This window comes from Pipistrellus hanaki (genome assembly GCF_964339955.1).
Source record: "Pipistrellus hanaki genome assembly, chromosome: 6".
NCBI classification, from domain to species: Eukaryota; Metazoa; Chordata; class Mammalia; order Chiroptera; family Vespertilionidae; genus Pipistrellus; species Pipistrellus hanaki.
Window position 1 is genome coordinate 65039053 of NC_140508.1, and position 14343 is coordinate 65053395.

Genomic DNA, 14343 nt, shown 5'->3' on the forward strand with positions numbered 1-14343 from the left:
TGGGACATTCCGGCGGGAAATACCACCCATAGTGGAGCCTGTTCCCAGCCACCGTGGTCTCGGTCGCTTTAGGCTTTTCCTCGAAGCCACCCGCCCATGCAGGCCCCAGATCAGCTCGGGCTGATGCTGATAATTCGGCGAAGATTCATTTTGTGCCTACATATACTTTCTCCTGACATCGCATTCTCACAAAACCCCACGACGTTGCAACCTTTATGTGTATGTGCATAACCGGTTATTAAGATATAATTCACACACTATACAATCTACCCACGCAAAGTGCGTTTTTAGAATATTCACAACATTGTGCAACCATTGCCACCTTCTAATTTAAGGACATCTTCAACACCCCCCAAAAGGAACTATGTACCATCGGCACCCATTCCATAGAGAAAGAAACTGAGACACAGAAGCTGCTGAGGGTCACACAGCCAGCAAATGACTGAGCCAGGATTTGTACCCAAAATACTTGGCCCTGGAGCCATTTTCTTAACTTTGCTGTAAATCGGTAGTTTTCAACTCAGGGAGATCCCTCTTTCCCCACAGGGGAGGTTGGACAGTATTTGGAGACATTTCTGGTTGTCACAACTAGAGGCTGCTATTGGCCTCTACTAGTAATGGGCAGAGACCTGGGATGCTGCTAACATCCGACCATGTATAGGATACCCCCACAACAGAGAATTATCTATTTCAATGCCAGGGCCCTCCTCCTATGGGCCCCGCTATAACCCCATTCTGATGAGACCATTCTTCAGGAAAAAAAGCCGAAGGTCCTCAGGGGTGCTGAGAAGTTGGGGTAAGACTAGGAAGGCTCTCAAACCACATTATGGTATAGATGACAACAGTGTGTGTGTGGGGGGGAGAGACATTCTGAACAGCATAGACAAGACTCAGCAGGAAAGGGATCTGGGCTCCATTAGTGATGTCTGTCCTGGTGAGTGTATTAGGAGAAGTGGCAGGCTTCACATTTGTCAGGCTTGTGTCTAGGATGGGGGGGTCTCTCACACAAATTCCCATAAGGCCAGGCTGGAGGATGAGTGCGGCAGCAGGATGGGTGGTGGAAAACGGAGGAGCATCAACTCTGGGTAAAGATGAGAGCTGCACCTCTCCTATAGCCTCCTGTAGAGCATTTGAGACAAGTGGTCAGCTTTTTTTCTGAAAAGCACCCGGGATTTTAATGGGACATCTGACATTCAAATATGGGTCTGAATTTTCTCGAAGCCCACTGCAGGTCAAGTAACCATGCCTGAGGGCCATCCGTTTGAGACCCCTTAGGGTTAGAGTGAGAGCTCAAGAGCTTGAAGGAGGCACTGCATGCACCTTGGTTGAAAGGATAGTGAGTTGGTGGTGAGTTCAGGGAGATGGCAGGCCGGGCCCCGGCCCCTGGAGCAGGGTCTGTGTGGGGAAGAGTGGTGGCTTCCCCTCTGCGGTTCCCCTCCCCCCACCGTTGCATCAGACCTGTTTACAACAGGTTGTAGCAATTGTATTTTTGCTTCAACTTCCTCCATGGTGGGTGATGGGGTGGGGCCGGGTGAGAACTGGCACCTTTTTTTAGGGCTTAGAAACTGGGTGGGGGCGAGTAGGGGGAGTGTTTTCCAGCCAACTGATGAATCTGTTAAACACACATTTATTGGGTGAGGGTCTCCTCTGTGCTGAGGTCTCCTCGTCCTCAGCTTTGGGGATAAGTGACCTAGCTAGACAAACATCATTGCCTCTGTGAACTGACGTTCTGGTGGGGGAGACGGACAATAGACTAACGCACAGACATGCACAATGTTCAGAGCGACAGGTGCTGTGGAGAAAGCAGGGTCGGAGTGGGGGCAGGTGATTTAGTCAGGATGCTCTTGGAAGGACGAATGTGAGTCAGGGTCTTTGCATTGATTGACTTTCCCTGTACTTAGAATGCCCTTCTCTCAGACACCCACACATCTGCTCCCTCACCTCGGTCCCTCAGAGACTGCTGCCCACTGATGGCCATTGGCATCTGTTTGGTGCTCGCGGTAGTCCCCAGTTTGGGGTGAGATGAAGGGGGTAAATGGTGTGCCGTGCCAACAGCTCAGTAGTGATATCGCAGGGCTGAGGGACAGCTCAGCAGTGTTACAGCTCAGTCACATTACAGCACGGCCGTGGGACGGAGCGAGGCGGCTCTGGAGCGAGGCAGCCCCTGTTGCAGCTTGGACTCTGTCTCGGAGAGAGCTCTGCTCTGCTCCAGCCCACGAGGGCAGCGCTGCTTTGCCCTGGTGAGGCAGCATCACAGTCCAGCTCGGTGAACACAGTCTCTGGTGGACTTCCGGAGCCTGAGGGGGCTGACTTATATAGAGACCTTCCTGCCTCTGGTCCCTGATTGGCCTGTCCTCATGTAAATGAGGACTCCAAATCCTCCCAGTTCGATTGGTCCAAAAAGCAGTGTCCTGATTTGGTTGGAATGGAGCCACTCGATGGGTCAGTGAAGATGTGGATGAGGATGTTGCTGCGCATCCCTGAACGGTTGAACTGTGACTCCAGGAACTCCTTAATGAGGGTTGGCCCAGCGGGCAGGACAGTTCAGGCAGGCCGGTCAATGTGGGCGGTGGACAGTTCAGTGCGGCCTCTCCCTGAAGTATGGCCTGTGTGACACCCCTGTTCAGCAGTGGCTGCCAGGCTCTGCTTTTACATTTGAACCCTGTTAGCCACCCTGAGTCCATCTTGGCAGGCATTTTCTTTTTTGTGGTCAACACGGCTCCAATGCCATCTCCTCAGAGAGGCTTTTCCCGAACATCTCGGTGAAATAGCTGCCCGGCCCTGTCCCTCTCAGGTCCCCCTCATCCTGCTTTATTCTTCTTCATAGTACTTACCTTACCTGCCGTTTTATTTAAAAAAAAAAACCACAAACATTTGTAGTCTGTCTTGCCACTGCTCCTTGAGGCAGGAATCCGATCTGATTGATTCATTCACTGATGTGTTGTTGAGCGCCGTGCCGGGCACATAGTGGGTGTGCAGTCAGCGCTGACTGAACAGATGAAGGCGGGAATGAATAAACCCCAAGGTCATGTCTCGTGTCTCCAGTGCCCAGCTTGATGCTTGGCGCACAGTAGGCCCGGGGCGATGTTTGTTGGCACGGGTAGTACCCGGTGATGGTTTTCTCCCCCCAGAATACAATCATAAGCAATTTCCTGTTTCCTTCTCCCAGCCCTGCCCCTGTACCACTTCTTACAGGAAGTCTTTGTAGTAAGAGTTTTCACCTGCATCATCTTCCTTAAACCTGCACAACTGCCTCTTTTTTTGGATGAGGAAAGAGGCTCTGAGAAGTTCTGTGACTCACTGGGGTCATGTGCGTGGCAGGCGGACGGAGTGGGGTGGAGAGGTGTGCTGACGAGGCAGCTTTGTGTGGTGGGGATGGGGCTACGGTGGCGCACTACAGTTTATAAAGCCTTCCCTCCTCCCCTCCCCCCCGGGGACTTGGATAGAACTGAGAAGAGTACTGTTTTTAGGGTGGAAAAGCCAAGTGACAATTAACAAAAATGATACAGAGTAAAGGTACAAGTCCCTGGCACAGAGGAGGAGGTCTGTACGTGGGGTTGATCCAATTCCAGACGTTTCCTTAGGAAACGCGGTGGCTTCATGTTTATCTACATCAGGGTTTGGACTCCCTGAGGATACTTTATACACTCCCCTGCCAGCTCCTGCAGTCCTTTGCTGGTGGCTTTGTCTGGCCAGCAGGGTGGCTTCTGCACAGACCAGAAGTGTCAGGGAATTCAACTCCCCCCGCCCCCCTCCCCCCCCCCCCCCCCCCGCCTCCTGCCCTCAATCAACGACCAACAGGACCGGTGTATAAATGCCCCAGTTCCCTTGCCCTCTGGGGGGTCACTCAGAAGAGTGTGTTCTACGCTGGCTCCCGGTTCTGGAAGGGATTGAGCCCTGTCGCCCACCCTGACCACTTGCTTGCTTTCATTCCCTATATTGGCTGCCCTTTCCTTTCCTGCCTGTGTTTGCAGGGTCTTCTCCCAATTCAACTACTTTCACCCAAATCCTTGTCTCAGGGCTTGCTTCTGGGAAGGGAGCCAGCCCAGGACTCCCGTCCTGGTAAACCTGCTAACATGTGCCCACAGACCACGCGCTGTGTGTGTGCAGCTGTGATAGAGCTGGTTGGTACTTGATGCACTGAGGTAGCTTGTACTTTGTGGACATTTCAGTCAAGACATCCTAAGTATGACATCACAACCTTCTTTTTGAATTTGGAGCTAGCACTCACGTTTTTTAAGGCCTCCGACGATTTCACAGGTGAGGGACAGTGCCTCTTATGCCAAGGCCAGTGGTAAGGGGCCCACTTTGGTTCAGGGCAACATGGAATTAAAAGTGCCTGGTCCCTCCCATGCTCATTTATTGAGCATCTTCTGTTTATCTGGGGACTCCCGGCATGGGGGTGAAGGGAAACACAGAGGCACCAGGCTGCTGACACACTGTGTTGTGTTTCATTCCCACTTTAGCACCTTGAAAGGTGAGACCTCGTTACCCAGAGTTACCCAGACACAAAGACCGCTGGTCTGACCCCAGGGCCCTGTTGGTGATTCACGCCCAGTTTCCTCTTTCCTTAAAAGAGCATCCTCACAGCGTAGCTCATGGAACTGCAGGGAGGACAGACACACTGGCCACCAGTCCCCCACCGAGCCCATGTTTACTGAGCTCTGCTCTGTGCCAGGCACTGGTCTAGGCCCAGGGGTGGGTGCGGCACGCACGAGTCTGTCCTCCTGGAGCTGACACTGCAGAGAGCAAATGGGCCCCAGGCAGAGGAATAGACGAGTTTCTGTGGAGGCAAGTGCCGCAGGGGTCGATGAGGAAGGGTAAGATAGAGTGAGGGGAAGGGGGGGGGCCTTCTGCTTTACATGGGGCCGTGGGAGAAGGCCTCTCAAAAGTGACATTGGATTCTAGATGGGCAGGAAATAAGGGAGGGGCCCTGTGGATACTTGGAGAGAGTCTTTCAGACAGAGGTTACAGCCAGTGCAGAAGCCCCGAGGCCGGACGGCTTGGCATGCTCCTGGAGCAGCATGGAGGCCTCACCTGTAGCTTGTTAGCGCTTCCAGGAGGAGGTTCATCGGTCAAGCACAGGGCAGCGTATCTGCGCTGTGACCAGAGAATGACTCGCATTCTGTATAATATGCATAATTCATACCGAGCTGTCAGGGATGTGACAGAAAGGAGCACGTTTGAGGTTGGGAAAGGAAGGTTATCTTCGCTCCGTCCTCTCCGTGCAACAGCGGCGGCTGAATCCGTCACCTTCCGTGGAGATGACGTCTGACGTCTGACGTTTGGGTCTTTGGGGAAAGCAGGGCCAGTGAGTCCCTGTTCTCAGCACAGGCCTGCCTCACAGGGGCTGCCGCTGAGAACGGAGGGGGAGGGGTTTAATCTCAGCCTGGGAGGCAAGAGCGGCTGTAGGTGGGGAGAAGCCTTTTCTTCTGCCCCACGTGGTGGGAGAGCCAGGCCATCTCGCGGAGGGCGGCCGGATGGGCACCTTCCTGGCGGGGAGCTTTGTGGTTTCCAGAGTCAACACAGAGAAGGAGGGGCGGGCAGCCTGGAGGCCCCACCGCAGAAAGGAAACCTTGTCATCGGCTCCTGCTCTTCTCTCTGCCTGCAGACACTGCCCTCCTCACACCGGGACCCTGTCCTCCAGGAAGAGAATGTGGACTCGCCTATGGGCGGGAGGTGGTAATTGAGGAGAGATGTTGAGAAAGCGATAATTGGGGTGGGCGAGAGAGAGCCCAGTACACTTAGTAACCTCTCCTGCTAAAAAAAGAAAAGGAAAACATTTATGTTACAAAATGTTTATGGCAAAAGTCTTACAGTTAGCATGTTCATTGTAGAACTTTGGGGAAAAAAACGGAAATGAAGAAAGAGGAAACTTGAAATCACTGATAATTCTACCCTCAGATTTAGGTTTCATGGCGATAGATAGAGCCCAAAGGACAGCGCTTTATACAAGATGAAAGTTGTTTTCTTTCTTATTGAGTTATAGGCAGGTCTGGGCAGATATGTTGGCTCTGCTGTTATTAGAGACCCAAACTCCTTCTGAATTGCTACTTCGTCCTGGTCTACCCAAGGCGGTCCCTTCGTGGTACAGGACGGTCACTCCAGGCATCGCATTTACTGTCTAATCAGTAGGAAGGAGGAACAGTAGAAGAGACCCCTATCCTATTTCTCTCCTCACCCCTAAGATACTTCCAAGTAGTTGTGCCTAATACATCTAGGTCTGCTAGCCCAAACGTAGTCACATGGCCACACCTACCAACACGGGAAGTTGGGAAATAGCACCTTTATGATAAAATCTGGGGTTCTGTTTCTGAAGGAAAAGGAGAGACCAGATATTAGGGGACAGCGAGTAATCTTGGCCATTGTCTCACACAAGTTTAGGGTATTCTGCACTTGCTTTTTCTATGTTTGTGTAGAGATTATTTATTTAACCCCAAGTGAGATGACATTTTATGTATTCTTCTGTGACTTGGGTTATTTTTAGAGTTAGAGATACATCAACAGCCTTTTTTTTTTTTCATATCATTAAATATTAATGACTTCTGCAAACCAGTTCTAACATGATTTTCTTTTGTCAAGATAGACAATTTGCCCGGCCAGTGTGGCTGAGTGGTTGAGCGTAGACCTATGAACCAGGAGGTCAGGTCCAATTCCCAGTCAGGGCACATGCCCTAGTACCTAGGTGGTGGGCTCAATCCCCAAGTATGGAGCGTGCAGGAGGCAGCCCATCCTTGATTCTCTCTCACCACTGATGTTTCTGTCTCTCCCTCTTCCTTTTTCTCTAAAATCAATAAAAAATATTTTAAAAAAGATGGGCAGTTTACTTAACTAAACTTCAAGCGGTAGAACTATACCTCAGATACTGAAGCTCAATCTTGTTGCCACGTGTGAGATTTATTTTTTCCCTGTGGGATAAATGCCCACAACGTGAGTGGATGGAGCAGAGCACCTGGGCATTGGAGGAGTCAGTGGGTATTTTGTGGGGGTTCTTAGAGCAGGCTGTGCAGATCCATCGCGTGCTATTGTTACTACAAGTTTGTTATTACTACTCGGACGCAGACCCCTGCTATTCAGTGACACTGCTTCCCTAGACCTCTCGCCACCCAGTCCAGATGGGAGGATGGAGTCCTGGGCACCCTCTTTCCTCTGTCCTCACTATGGTGGGGGGCTGGCTGCCCTGCCTCCCGCCTCGCCTCCCCTCTTTTCTAACGGGTCCCCTGGCCCTCTCAGATTTCGCCATATGTCTGGTGAGGTCACCCTCGCCAAGAGGGGACGTCCTTGGGGACATCGAGGCCCTCCCTCCACGATCAGGTTGCCCGTTGGTCTCTGAGAGTGACTGCCAGGCTTCTTTCTGTTCCTGCCATCTCCAGGGAGGGATTTATCCTCCCAGGGCTGTGGCCACAGGTTCCAGGCAGATGGCAGCTCCCCGGGGGCACCCCGAGGGCAGCTGCTACCTGTTTTATGCTTATTCCGTGCGCTGTCTGGAGACTGGGAAGAACAAAACAGAAATGAAGAAAGAAGAAACTTGAAATTGCTGGTCATGCATGTGGGGGACTAATCACCAGGCCAGACTACCTGGCTTTGAGGCCCACCTCTGCCCCTCTGGCTGTGTGGCTCTGGGTAAGCCGAGAGATGTGGGTGCTGGCGGCTGGAAGTGGTACTGGCGTAAGGGGTGTGGTTGGGGTCTGGGTGGTACCACGCTAAGGAGTGTGGCTGGGGTCTGGATGGCAGGTACTGCCAAGAGTGTTTATTGATGTGGATAAAAGTGGGAGATGTCATGAATGAGAAAAGCCAGTGTGTCACCCGATATGTAGAAGAGCATTCTTCCTTGCCTCCCGATTCACAGGGGCGTGGGAAGGGAGCGAAGGCGCCACCTCCAGGGCCAGAGGGGCCTTGTGGGGCGGGCAGGTGCCCAGGTGGCCCGCCCCTCTCTGTAAGGATGAGTCTTCCTGTTTGTCCTGGGAGGGGGATTCAATGGCGCCTGGGGAAAGTGAACCCCCCTTCGGTGCTCGCCCAGGAGGCTTTGTGTGTGCATTCGCCTGAGCAACCCCCCTGCAGTCAAGAAGAACATTGCCTGTCCCTCAGAGGGCTCCCCTAGGCCCCTTTCCCGGCCACACCCCCAGATCTGATAACGTTCTTTTTGGAAATAGTTTACAGCAAATTTGGCTCCATGCTAAGATTTGCCCCGTGATGCCTCTGTGGGTGGGTGTTCAATTTTTCTCTATCTTTTTCTGGGTCCTTGGTACTCCATGCTCATCATCACAGAAAGGGGGACCTGGGCAGACGCAGGGCGGTGGCCCAGGCAGAGGTGTGGTGCGGACAGAGTCCATGGCCGAAGCAGAGTCCCAGGCGGCCCGGGAGATCCTGAGAACAGTCCCTCTAGGGGAGGTTTCCGGGCTGAGAGCTGCTTTTGGCTGAGCGTGCCAGAGCTGTCAGGGCCGGGACCAGGAGCGGCCCCAGCCGGTCCCTTCCATCCCCGCCTGCACCGAGGGCATTGGCGCCGCCTGGCAGAGCCGGTCGTGTCCTGGGGAGCACGAGGCTGGGCCCGCAGCCCATGCCTGCCCATTCTTTCCGGGTCACGAGCTGCCCATGGAGCCCATCACACCGGCCTGTTTGCGGCTCCTCTGTGGGTGGCCGGAGCCTCTCATTGTCCCGGCACAATAGCGGTGGCCCTGCTCGTGTGAAGAAACCGGGACAGGAAGCCCCGATCTAGGTCAGCCTCACTGCACGCCCAGCTTCCTGCTCTCCCGGGCTGCGCTTTGTGTCCCTGCAGGCTGAGGAGGCTGGAGGCTGGATTTCCCAGCAGCATCACAGGCCCTGTGGAGACATCCTCCAGGGACTCCTGTGCCCTGTCCCCTCCACGCATGGTCCTTTAAGAAGAAAAATCGGCAGGTTACCAAGTGGCCCCGGTTTGAGGCTCCTGCCATGTGCCAGGCATGGTGCCAGGCATTCTATCCCTTCTTCTGATTTCTGAGTGCCAGGCACGAGACTAGGCCTTGGGGTGACAGCTGGGAATGAGGGAGGCAAGGTCCCTGTCCTCATGGAGCTTCCACTTACTTTATCCTGATGCAGTCTTGAGGGTAAGACACTGTTCTAAGTTCTCCACATTTGGGGGAAATAAACTGAGGCTCAGAGAAGCTAATGCACTTCCCTGAGGTCACACACACAGCAGGGAGGAGAAGGACTGCAGTTTACATCCAGCCATCAGCTTCCAAACCCGGCCTCTGCTGCTGGATTAGGTAAAAGTTCCATTCCAGCCATGCTCCCTCTGGTCTCGGCCTCGCCCTTAGGAGCTGGTGTAGATCGCTCAAACTGAGTCTTTTTATCTGTTAAGCCCGCTTTTAATGCCAGTCGGGAAAGTGATAAGAGCATGAAGACAGGAGGGCCTCTGGGAGGTGACATCTGAGCTCAGGCTTTGATGAATGAGAAGAAGCTGGCCCAGAGGGGAGCTGGGGGAGAATATCCTGCTAGAAGGAAGAGCATGTGCAAAGGTCCTGAGGCAGGAAAGTGCCTGGCAGGTGGAAGAAATAGAGAGAAGGAAGGTATGGCTGAAGATTATTGAGATGAGTGTGTGTGTGTGTGGGGGGGTGGAATGCTGGAAGGTGAGTTTAGAGAGATTAATGAGGACCTTACGGGCTGTGGAAAGATTTAGACTTTTTAAAGTATAGTGTAGAGAGTGTTAAGCTATGGATTGACAGGATCTGATTTACATATTTACATATTTAAAAGGACCCCTCTCGCTGTCTGTGTGGAGAAGACTTTCGGTGGGGTGGGGGGCAGGGGCAATGGGAGGAGGTGACTGCATGGGTCCAGGCAGGAAGATGATGGCTTTGGATCAGGGGGTGGCTGCAGAGGTGGGGACAAGTGGTCGGATTTTCAATACATGCGGAGGGTGAAGTGGGTAGCATTTACGAACAGATGGAAATGGCGTGTCAGAGAAAGGAGGTCAGGGATCAAGGACCCCTGGGATGGGCGTTGGGTTGGCTGGAGCACCAGCAGAGGTGCTGTTCACCAGGCTGGGAGGAGCTTGGTGGTGTGGGCTGCAGGGAGGGTCAGGACCTCGGCTTTGGAGGAGTTACCTTTGAGCTGCCCCTTGGCCATCCAGGTGGGGGTGTCGGGTCGGCAGAAATCCGGGTGGGAGTCTGGAAGTCGGGGAGAAGGCCAGGCTGGGGATGTAAGCCTAGGCAGAGGGGCTGGCGGAGACGGCCCCGCAGAGAGTGGGACAGAGGCACGGCTGCCTTGCTCTGTGTCCCTGACTCTCCTGTCTGAGACCTGCAGGTGGCCAGCTCCTCATCCCAGCCACGGCCGCCTCTCCGGGTGATGGGCAAGGATCTGACAGCCTCCTTCCTGCCTTCTTCCCCTGCTTCCCTCCCATGTCCCTGGACGTGGTACTTCCCAGGTCCTACTTGGTATTTGAACTTGAGACCTTCCTTTTGGGCCAGCCTGGGAGATCAAGGCGTGGACACTCATCTCTTCCTGCTTCTCTCCTCCAGGCCTTTCTGCATCGCATCCGGCAGAACGTGGTGGACTCGGCGGAGAAGGGCCTCACGGAGGAGAATGTCAAGGTGCGGACACCCGGGTTGGCCCCTTTGCAGACTGTCCCAGCACTGTGTGCCTTGCTTCCTCCCCGAGCGATGCTTAGAGGGTGCTCGGGGGTCTGGGATGTCTCCACCTCGCCAGCAGCTGCTTTCATCTTCCTGCAGCAGGCTCCCTGCAGCCCCCAGGGCCTCTCCGTCCTGCGAGCAAACCGTGCCTGGTGGGTCAGGAGGACTCAGCCTCAGGCTTCCACTCCCCAACCCAGGGCTTTCTCCTTGCTCACCATGACCATCTTGTCTTCCAGCCTCCTTGCGCCCAGCCCCCTGGCTTCCAGCCAGCGGAAAATCCCTTCCCAGGCGCCCCGGGAGCCTGACACCCCCAGCCCCTGCCGTGCCCTGGGCATTGAGTGTGCGGGCAGGGAGATGAATGATTGGGCCCCGGCTTCGTCTTGGCAGTGGCTCCGGGGAGTTTCGGGAGTACGTCAATAGGCCCTCTGTGTGCTCGGTGGAGGCCCCCGTGCTCCCCGGGCCTGGCTTTCTCGTGTGACCTCACTCCCTGGGAAGCTGCCTTCAGTCCTTGGGGCTCCAGGGTCCTGGCCCCAGGGGAGAAGGGGAGACAGGGCTGGGAGGAGGTCAGGGTGCCAGCCTGTATAACACACAAAGGACTTGGTCAAGCAGGACTTGCCCAACCTCCCCGCCCGCCTGTCCACATGTCTTGATTAATCTGGACAGTGACCTGCATGTTGACAATTCTGAGCTCAGTGTTTTGAGTAAGAAAGCTGAGGCTTAGAGATGGAAAGAGACCTGTTCTGGGTCACTGCATGGCCGGTCCCTGGAAGCGTGGGGATCGGAACTTTTCATTCATTCATTCATTCATTCATTCACTCATTCACTCATTCGTTCAGCAAGTATTCACTGAGCACCTACTGTTTATGACCTGTCTTTATTACAACCTGTTACAACTTAAAAGTTATTAAAATTTCAGATTGCAATTTGTTATAGTATATATATTTTTAAATTAAAATATATTTATTGATTTCAGAGAGGAAGGGAGAAGGAGAGAGAGACAGAAACATCAATGATGAGAGAGAATCATTGATCGGCTGCCTCCTGCACACCCCCCTACTGGGGATGGAGCCCGCAACCCAGACATGTGCCCTTGGCTGGAATCGAACCTGAGACCCTTCAGTTCGCAGGCTGACGCTCTATCCACTGAACCAAGCCGGCTACGGCTAGTGGTTTTTTTTTTTTTTTAATTACCTCTTGCCCTGGCTGGTGTGATTCAGTTGGTTGGACGTTGTCTTGTGTACCAGGAAGTTGCTGATTCAGTTCTCCGTCAGGGCACTTGCCCGGGTTGAGGGCTCAATCCCCAGTCGGGGGCGTGCAAGAGGCAGCTGATCAATGATTCTCTCTCATCATTGATGTTTCAATCTCTGTCTCTCTTTCACTCTCTCTCTTTCTCTCTCTCTTAACATCAGTAAACTATTCTTTAAAATAATGACCTTTTAATGAGGTATAACTCACATATATAAAGGTTGCAATTCTAAATGCGGACTCCTCTGTGTCCCATCCCAATAATGCCCCCTCCCTAAGGATAACTGATGCTTGGTTAGCATTAATTGATTCTGCCCGTCCTTAAATTTTATATAAAAATGGGCTCTTTCATTATGTCTGGAGCCTTTTGCTCACTGTTACGTCTGTGAGATTTACCCATGTTGTTGATCCACTCTTTTTATTGCTGTGTAGTAGCGTGGCATGGATGTACCACGATTTTCTCATCCATTCTCCTGTGGAGGATATTTGAGTTATTTCCAGGTTTGGCTATTATGACCATTCGTGTTACATCTTTTGGTGGACACAGGTTCTCGGTTCTTTTGGGTGTAAATTCAGGAGTCAGGTATTTATTTTGAAGTTTTACAGCCATTCTTTGAAGCAAGGGTAACAGTAAGATCTAGCATATGAGTCTTTGACATAAGCAGAGAGATTCAACCATGTGATCTTGACAGATGAGAGAAAGGAAACTAACCACAAACCATGCAGTGATTCTTCAGCCACTTCTTGGGATGAGCATCCCCCAGGGTGAGGCCCTGGTGCTCTCAGACTTGCAGCACCTCAGCCTTCCCTACCCCCCACCTCAGGCCGTCTCCCTCTGCAGACTGCCTGGTGCATTCTCAGTCTGGGGGATCCCCAGGGCTGATCTTCATTCTTTCAGGTCTTGACTTAAATGTCACCTTCTCAGAGTGGCTGTCCCTGGCTCCTGTATTTAAATTTGCAAACTTCTTCTGCCCTGTCCTGGGACTTCCTGCTTTGTTTCTTGTTGCACCTAGCAAACTGTAGTTACTTGTTTGTTGTCTGTCCCCTTTCACTAGAATGTCACTTCCATGGGGGTAGGCACTTGTCTGTTCCCTGATGTACCCCCCGGCCTCTAACAGTGCCTGGCACACAGTAGGTGCTCAGCCAGTACCTGCTGAATGAACGAATGAATAGGAAGCCCTAGAGGGAACCATAAACCAGTAGTAACATTGGTTCCCTCAAGCCATGGTGGGTGGGAAGTGGGGAAATGGTGGGAAAGGGACTCCTCCCCGAATTTATATTACTGTGTTTTTGATTTTTGAATCATGTGAGTGCCTTCTTCAAAATTACATTGAAAACAGTTTTAAAGAGTTGACTTTGGGTGGTGGCCATACAATGCAACATACAGATGATGTATCATAGACTTGTATACCTAAAACCTATGTAATTTTATTAACCAATATCATCCCAATAATTTTAATTAAAAGTGCTTTAAAAAAAAACACAGAAAAAGCCATGTATGCCGTTCAAAAGGACCTAAAGTAGATGAACGTCTCCCCTGAGTCTCCTTCCCAGAGGCCCTTCTAGTCACCAGCTTGTGTCCCTGCCAGGCCGTCCCCGCTGCTGCCATCCCGGAGAGGAGTGACCTTTTTGTGTGTTATTTCACACAAATGGGCCAATACTGAGATTCTGTGTGGTACCCTGATCCCCCCCACTCAACAGTGTAGGTCAAGGGTCATTCCATGGTCCATATCCATAGATCCAGAGCTGCAGGTTCTTTTTAGAGGCCACATAGTATTTTATTATGTGGGATGTAGTTCATTGTGACCAGTTCAGTTTGTTTAACTGTTGGATGAGTCCTCATTAATGAACGTTTGGCCTTTCCCCAGTCTTTTGCTGCTGCACATAAGGCTGCAGTAAACATTCGTGGCCATCCACCCGGCTCTCATCCTCGGCACAGTTAACACTCTGGGCTGGATGACTCTTTGCTGGGGGCTGAGGGGTGGGGCTGTCCTGTGTATTATAGGATGGTTAGCAGCATCACCTAGGAGATGCCAGAAGCATCTTCCCCCACAATGTGTGACAAACAGAAATGCCTCCAGGCATTGGCAAATGTCCCTCGGGAGACAAAACTGTTCCTAATTGGGAATGACTGATTGAAAGGTCAGATTCTGAAATGTAGAAATGCTGGGTGAGAGTGTATGTGCATGTCAAGCTTTATAGGCTCTTTAGGGGACATGGGCATTCTCACATATTGGTGGTGAGAGTTGAAAGAGCATATGTCGAACGTGCTCTTTGTATTGTCTTCTGCTACGTCATCTTAATGGTGCGTTGAAGTACCTTGATTGTTTTAAAAAGCAGTCCTATGGTTGACCATACTGTTTGTGGCCACGATGAAGACTGAGACGAATGTCTAATAAATTCTCTGCACGCTGGGTGTGCAGATCAGTTCTGCTGCTTACTGAATGTGTGACCTTGGCAATGTTAATTACTTTCTCTGAGCCTCCGCTCT

The 14343-nt window shown here is 52.2% G+C and overlaps 1 protein-coding gene across 1 annotated transcript in view; it reads left to right on the forward strand.

The window, feature by feature from the left end:
• The window catches only part of PREX1 (phosphatidylinositol-3,4,5-trisphosphate dependent Rac exchange factor 1), a 165953-nt gene that overhangs the window by 61416 nt on the left and 90194 nt on the right, over nucleotides 1-14343 (forward strand). The window contains exon 2 of the mRNA XM_084886927.1: nucleotides 10497-10568. Coding sequence (XP_084743053.1) covers nucleotides 10497-10568 — 72 coding nt within the window. The remainder of the gene's footprint in view (nucleotides 1-10496; nucleotides 10569-14343) is intronic.